This window comes from Aethalodelphis obliquidens, unplaced genomic scaffold (assembly GCF_003676395.1).
Source record: "Aethalodelphis obliquidens isolate GAN/ISIS:26980383/991018 unplaced genomic scaffold, ASM367639v1 scaffold29, whole genome shotgun sequence".
NCBI lineage: Eukaryota > Metazoa > Chordata > Mammalia > Artiodactyla > Delphinidae > Aethalodelphis > Aethalodelphis obliquidens.
In genome coordinates, this window is record NW_020837973.1 from 5,285,029 (window position 1) to 5,292,808 (window position 7,780).

The window sequence follows — 7,780 nt, forward strand, 5'->3', positions numbered from 1 at the left end:
CAGTTTTTTAAGTGTAGTCTATCTACTCAACACATTTTTTAATTTACTTATTTAGTTATTTATTTAGCCGTCCTGAAGGCATGCAGCACCTTAGTTCCCTGACCAGGGATGGAACCTGCACCCTCTGCAGTGGAAGCACGGAGTCTTAACCACTGGACCACCAGTCTTGTTCTGATTTTAGAACAAGACACTTGCATCTGCTAGAAAACTGTCAAGATAAGTACAAACCTGCACTGTCCACGCTTCTGATGGTACCTCCTAGACGTGGTGCCCACCTCCGCACTCCCCAACCACCCGACAGCTCCTGGAATATCCATCCTGGTGGCTGGCTGGTCCCCTCTGTCTCCCAGGAAGCATCCTCTTCCACACTCACTCGTCCCTGCTGAGGGACCAGGAGACCTCACAGATGATGTTCAGAATCCCTTCGTGCAGCTTCATCAGGAGTCCTTAGGAGTTTCCTAGGTTAATAGCACAAAAATGGGCTACTGTTCCACATTTCTGTTTATTTCCATCAGTTAATTGGACTTGGTTCTGCCTGAATAAGAAGGTTTTCTCTCTTGGGCTCCTTGAGAAGAGAAGCCTTGGGGTGCCGCCCTAAATCTTCAGGGGACAGACTCCCCGTACATCACCCTCCCAGTACTGAGTGCAACGTGGGTCCTGAGAATGTCCAATGCCCATAATTTACAGCTGTTTTTTCTATTATAGGTAATAATTTAATTCAGGACAAGAGATGTTATTCAAAGACATATAAATAATAGCCTCTACTAAGAATGTTCATTGTGTTGAGAATAAAGCACTGGGAGTTTCAAGATTGGCAAGTGAATGCCAAGGCTGGTGGGGCTCGGGGACAATTTTCCCTCTTGAATAAATGAAAAGGAGCATACTGCTACTTTCATTTTTTTTAAGAAGTTGAATATTTTATTATTAAACCGTTTCTTATTTTCCTGCAAGGCTGTTGCTTCACTGTACAAAAATAGTACCAGCAAATACAGTATATTGCAAAATTAAGAGAGTAATGCTCTTCATTGGACACTATACAACTCACAAACTTTTCTCCACTGCCATTTATTTCCAGTGGGAAAATCATTGAGTATTTTGATCCAAATCCAGGGATGGCTGTAAGCAATTTACAATATTATATAAGGTTAAGATAACAATGTTATTCTTGAATTACATAATTTTTATAACTAGTTTTACCATAGATAATTTCAGGAATTCTGAATGTTATAACTGGAGACTAGCCTAAAAATCATAGGCTGTTGTGAAAAAGATGCATAGGGTTTATCTGACATCATTAGGAATTTAAGGGGTATTTTCTTCAGGCAATATTGTAGCAAGTAGTTTCTTTTGCTAAAAGTTGCTTTTAAAAAATCTATCAGCTACTAATTTAAGACAACTATGCTAGATTAAGTTGTTTCAAACTAGTTTACTTAGGGGTTCCATGTTCACTCCTCAATAGATTTTATGTATTTCTCATATGCTTCTTCACTCATTAGTTCATCTAGTTCTGAAGGGTTACTCAGTGTCATCTTGATCAGCCAACCATCTTCATAACAAGATTTGTTGATAAGTCCTGGATTTTCTGCTAGAGCTTCATTAATTTCAGTTACTTCTCCTGATAGAGGAGAATGGAGTTCATTAGCAGCTTTCACATTTTCCAAAGCACCTCGTTTGTTCAATTTTGTCCCAGCTTCAGGCAGCCTACAGTAAACAACATCTCCCAAAGCTTCCTGTGCAAAATCGCTGATTCCCACTGTTCCAACACTGTTTTCTGTTGTTACCCATTCATGTTTGTCTGTGAATTTACGCACCGACAGCAGAGCGGGGCTGGTGCGCAGCGCCCCGCCGGCGCCCACCCTCAGTCCCCAGGGCCACGGCGGGCAGGGCATGTTGGGCACAGAGATGGCACGCAGGCTGCAGACCATGGCTGGCACACTCCGTGCTGCTCGCAGAGCCATGGTCTCAGGGGTCACTACTTTCATTTTTATTAGAAAATATGCCTTATAATAGCTCCCAATTTTTCTCTTTCAAACTGTCAACTGAAAATAATGCACAACCTAAAAGTTGAGAGTTGTTTAATCCGGTGGACAAAAAATGAGGACTCAAGCCGGGGACAAAGAATCTCAGATCACTCTGAAGAGACAAGGTGGGGAGCCAGGTTATAGAGGAGTTTTTGCAGAAAAGACTGGGTAGTGGGAATGTCAAAAGATTATTGTTAATTAAAGAAAACCAGACATCTCAAGTTAAGGAAATTGGTGCTCTTCTCTGTATGGGAAGATGCAAGAGTCTGGACTCACTGAAATCGTTCCTTTGATGTGCACCTCAGCTGTCTGGGGCCAGTATCCTGTGCTTTCCCATCCTGAGTCTCCTCAGGGTGCATCTTTGTGGGGTGGCTGCAGTGACTGAGGGCTTGATGGCGGGCATCCTGTTTCTATCCTGAGTTCCCTCAGGGCTCACCGTCAGGAGACTGTAACGTGATGGCTTAATGGCTGTTACATCCTTTGTTTATAGATATGGCAGGCAGCATTTTTAGTTCACATAATAGAGAACACCCATCCTACCCTGCAGAGAGGATAGATTCAATGTCCACTCTCCTCCACTCGCCTCCCTCCCCTCTCAACATCCTCCTGACAAGCATTCATTCAGCTCTTGCCAAGTGGCAGGCAGAGCTCAGGCTCAGGTGCTACAGAGATGAATACAGGACAGTTCTCAACCTTGAGGCACTCATTACCTGATGAGCCAATAAAATAATTTTTTAACACAAGGTGGCAGGTATGTGATACAAATTATGTTCAAGACATGTGTAAGTGGAGGAGGAAACGTTTGATTCTGCAAAGACAGCAGGTAACATTTCAGACCAGTCTTTGGCAGAAATAATTCTCATTGTTATCAACCATTTAATTCTCTTCCTGTGCAAACAGGAGGATGACATTTACCAGCTCCATTTACACAAATGGGGCCCTGAAACTAATTCCAGCCGGTGGGAGGTAGGCAGATATGATAGATGATACTTCTAGGCTGGCCCATAAAATACCTTGCACACCTGATCCTTTCTTCTCTTCTGCTGTAGCAAATCTAGAGCCACATGTTAGAAATGGCAGCATTTCAAGACAGAGGAGCCAGGATTGCTGAGTCACTGCCTGAGGGAGGTGCCCCAGCTGGAAAATCTGCATTGGATATCAAGTGCATGAGAAACTTTTACTTTGTCGAGCCACTGAAATTTGGGTGTTGTTTACAACAACTACCGTAACTTATTTAACACCATGGAAATTGCTGTTTTGCAGTGGGCTGTTTGGGTGACAAAAAATAGGTGGCTATTTTCTTAGCAGCTGGGCAAGAGAGGGTGAAGAAACAGCATGCTGGGTGGCTGGACATCTATGTGATGTAGTGATAAATCATTCGACCAAAGGGTCGCCTGCAGAGATTTGGAAGGCAGACCTCATCACGATAGGGGGTGTACTGGAAAATGGAATGTTAGAAGCGTGCTTTAATTGGACTTGGCTCTCTTTGGCAAGGCAATCCAAGGAAGAGATGAACTCAGGAAATAGTTGGCTGTTTTTAAGCAGAAAATGAAAGGTAGTAGAGAGTCCAGAAATTCAGGAACTTGTAAGGCTGCAAAAGGTAACTGTTTCTAGTCCCCAAACAGTAAAATATGGGAATAAAATGTAATTGAGCTGACTTTTCAGTTTTGGTGAACTTTCTGAGTGAAATAACATGACTTGGGACAAAGGTGTGAGTGAGCGGGTAGACTGCCCCTCAAGCCCAGTGGCCTCCAAGAGGCTGCCTCTTTGTTGAGAGAGAGTCACAGGAGTGAGGAGGCCAGAAAACAAAGGAGATTCCAGAACAGTGCTTAGGAAAAGTCTTTGGGTGCAGTTATAGGTACCTGAGAGTGACTGGAGGCAAATATATCAGCAGTCATTAAGTTTTTGAGATGATTGCTTTGCCAAGAATACCACGAGGCAGTGAGGTAAACAGGGAAAAGGGGTCTGTCTTTAGGTGAAAAGAAGGCTGAGAGATGGTCAAGATTCAGTGTTCTGGACACCTAGGCTCAGATCCTGTCAAACTGGAAGATAGATACACAAGCCTTGATCTTTTTTTTTTTTTTGCATTACTGGGGTGTCTCACTGTTGGGGCCTCTCCCGTTGCGGAGCACAGGCTCTGGACATGCAGGCTCAGCGGCCATGGCTCACGGGCCCAGCCGCTCTGCGGCATATGGGATCTTCCCGGACCGGGGCACGAACCCGCGCCCCCTGCATTGGCAGGCGGACTCTCAACCACTGCGCCACCAGGGAAGCCCAAGCCTTGATCTTTTCAGAAGGCAATTGGACTATGGATCACCACAAACTTAATTACATGGTGACTCCAATATTAGCTGTTCTTTCAGACATGGTACCTTTACTGGAAAATATGAACAGAGCTCCTGGAATTTGATATGCAGCTATTTATCTGACAAATGCTTTCATTTATTATTTTCCAACTTGCAAGTACCAGAAGAAGTTTGCTTTTACTTGGCAGGGCCAACAATATACCTTCACAATCTTGCCTCAGCATTGTATTCACTTGTCTTCTCTGCCACAATCTAGTCTGTGGAGAACTTGATTATTTTGATATCCTTCAGAATATCACACTGACCCTGCATGTGCCTGGAATTATGCAGACTGGATTTGATCAAGAAATAACAAGTACCTTCAATGCTGTCTCAGTCAGCTCAGGCTGCCATAACAAAACACCACACTGGGCAGTTTAAACATCAGAAATTTATTTTCTCACTTCTGCAAGCTACAAGTCCAAGATCAAGGGGCCAGCAGGGTTGGTTTCCAGCAAGATCTCTTTTTCTGGTTTGCAGATGGCTGCCTTTTGCTTGTATCCTCACCCAGCCTCTCCTCTGTGTACTCAGAGAGAAAGAGTGAGCACTAATGTCTCTTCCTTTTATAAGGACACCAGTCATATAGCATTAGACCCAACCCTTACAACCTCATTTAACCTCAAAGGCCTCTTTAAAGACCTCATATCCAACTATAGTAATATTGCGGGTTAGGGCTTCAACGTATGAATCTGGGGGACATAATTCAGTGGATAGCAGATGTCATATAAGAACCATGACAGTTAGAGCAGGTGAGATAAATACAAAGAAAATTCATGGGCCCATTACCTTGATAATGTCCCTAGGCCTCTATGGTCTATAGCACATCGGAATACTTTTTTTTTTTTTGCGTCACTGGGGCCTCTCACTGTTGGGGCCTCTCCCGTTGCGGAGCACAGGCTCTGGACGCACAGGCTCAGCAGCCATGGCTTATGGGCTCAGCCGCTCCACAGCATGTGGGATCTTCCTGGACCGGGGCATGAACCCGTGTCCCCTGAATTGGCAGGAGGACTCTCAACCACTGCGCCACAAGGGAAGCCCCGGAATACGTTTTGAAGGCTAAAGAAAAGTTGCTGCACACAACTTCTACTTAAAACTAAAAACAGATTCAATACTTAGGGGCACTTTCAGAATTTGGAGGCAACACATACCACGTTTGAGTTTGCTAGTCCAACCTATCTACAGAATAACCAGAAAGACCACCAGTTTTCAGTGGGGTTTCAGAGCGAGAGAAGATTCTGTAGCAGGTGCAGATTACAATCCAAACTGCCCTGCTACCTGAGCCTCAGGACAGAGCAGAAGGGTGATGTTCCCTGTGTGTTGCCTCTCTGGGAAACCCCAACAAGAGGACCATGGGACAGAACCATACACTTTTGGAGCAAAGACCTCTCTTCTGCAGAGCAACAGACTTCTCTTTGAATAAAAGCACCTGGCTTGGTAATAGGCCTTGGGAGCTATGGAACTTTGACCACAGGATCGGTGTCCTTGAGAGCTGAATGCCTCATTCTGGACTAGGTGCTATCTACGCTACCAAGTGTGGGTGGATGCATGAGTATTTCATTACCAAGTAGATGTTGTGTCTATGTGCGTGGCCCCTGGCTGGTACAGAAGGCACAAGGAAGTTGCATAAGTATGTGGTTCAGACTCTGACCTCTGTCCCTGCCGAGCTGCCTCATTTTCCTCGTGGGAGATTTGTTATGTCTAGTTGACTGGGGAGAAGCCCTCATGCCTGCTTTATAGTTGGTTCTACACAACGTGGAGGAACCCTTGATGTGGACGCCTGCCCAGTCAGGGGAGTCCCAGCCACCACTGCTCAACTCTGATGTCCTAATACAAAAGCAGCCAGAGACAATATGGCCCCAATACAAGGCTATGCCCCAATAAAACTTTAGTTATAAAGACAGGAAGCAGGCTGGAACTGGCCCACAGTCCATAATTCTTGACCCCCTATCCATGGGAGACAGACAGTGAAATGATTGATGAATAAGATGAGTCACTGGCCATCAAAGACTCTCCATAACCTCTCCGAGAATCTTAAAAACCACTTTGAGGTTTGACATATGCCTGAGGCATCCATTTGCTATGAATCATTTCTTACCTGCATTTAAAAGGAAATCTTAAATTTACTCTCCATTTGTAAGAGGATTTAAAAATACTCTTAACGGACTTCTCTGGTGTTGCAGCGCTTAAGAACCCGCCTGGCAATGCAGGGGACACGAGTTCGAGCCCTGGTCTGGGAAGATCCCACATGCCGCGGAGCAACTAAGCCCGTGCGCCACAACTACTGAGCCCGCGAGCCACAGCTACTGAAGCCCACGCACCTAGAGCCTGTGCTCTGCAAGAAGAGAAGCCCGCAATGAGAAGCCCGCGCACCACAACGAAGAGTAGCCCCCGCTCACCACAACTAGAGGAAGCCCACGCACAGCAACAAAGACCCAACACAGCCAAAAATAAATAAATAAATAATAAAAATTTAAAAGGAAATAGGTTTTCTTAAAAAAATAAATAAAAATACCCTTAAGACATATTTTATTATAAAATACCTTAATCTGTGACCCCCATAATAATTGCAGTAGTGATCGTTTTCAAGGAGTAATTCTTCACTTTTCAAAGACATTGCTTTTGAATTTCTTTAAATATTTATATCCCTGCCTGAATTCACTGTGTTGGATCTGGCAACTGTAATTTCCAATAGAGGGGGTAAGTAGGTAGGGGAACATTTTTAACCTCATGCATTATAGTTAATTTACTTCAAAATGGTGAAGGGAGAGAACCAACGGAACAGCAGGGCTTCTCTGGGCCTTAAGCTGCTCTGTGTGTGTGTGTGTGTGTGTGTGTGTGTGTGTGTGTGTGTTGAGGGCCCACTCTCTTTTCCTCTCTCTACCGACTGTGTGGCCACTACCGTCCTGGAGCTCGCCTTGGCCACTGCTGCAGGCCACGCAGTGGGCAAGGACGTCAGAGCCCCTGGGGAGGGGTGCACCCCTGCCATAGCATCTCCCCTCAAGGCCAGGTTAGAATCCCTTTCTCACACCTTGCCCTCCACTGGTGGAGGCCAGTGTGGTGCTACAGTAAGAGCCAGGAGCTCTGCACAGACTCCCAGCCCCACGCCTCACCAGTTACGGGATTCCTCACATCCCTTACTGCTCTGCACCTCAGTTTCCTTGTCTGTAAAGTGGGAATGAAAGTAGTTCCCTTGCAGAGTTGTTGTTAAGATTAAATGAGGGCTTCCCTGGTGGCGCAGTGGTTGAGAGTCCACCTGCCGATGCAGGGGACACGGGTTCGTGCCCCGGTCCGGGAGGATCCCACATGCCGCGGAGCGGCTGGGCCCGTGAGCCATGGCCGCTGAGCCTGCGCGTCCGGAGCCTGTGCTCCGCAGCAGGAGAGGCCACAACAGTGAGAGGCCCACGTAACGCAAAA

The 7,780-nt window shown here is 45.7% G+C and overlaps 1 protein-coding gene across 1 annotated transcript; it reads right to left on the reverse strand.

Moving 5' to 3' along the window:
• Positions 1 to 1,391: 1,391 nt before the first annotated feature.
• LOC113630203 (glycine cleavage system H protein, mitochondrial-like) lies at positions 1,392 to 1,958 on the reverse strand. The gene has a single exon (XM_027125379.1). It carries the CDS (start codon positions 1,956 to 1,958, stop codon positions 1,446 to 1,448), a length of 513 nt encoding a protein of 170 aa, XP_026981180.1. The 3' UTR covers positions 1,392 to 1,445.
• Positions 1,959 to 7,780: the final 5,822 nt, after the last annotated feature.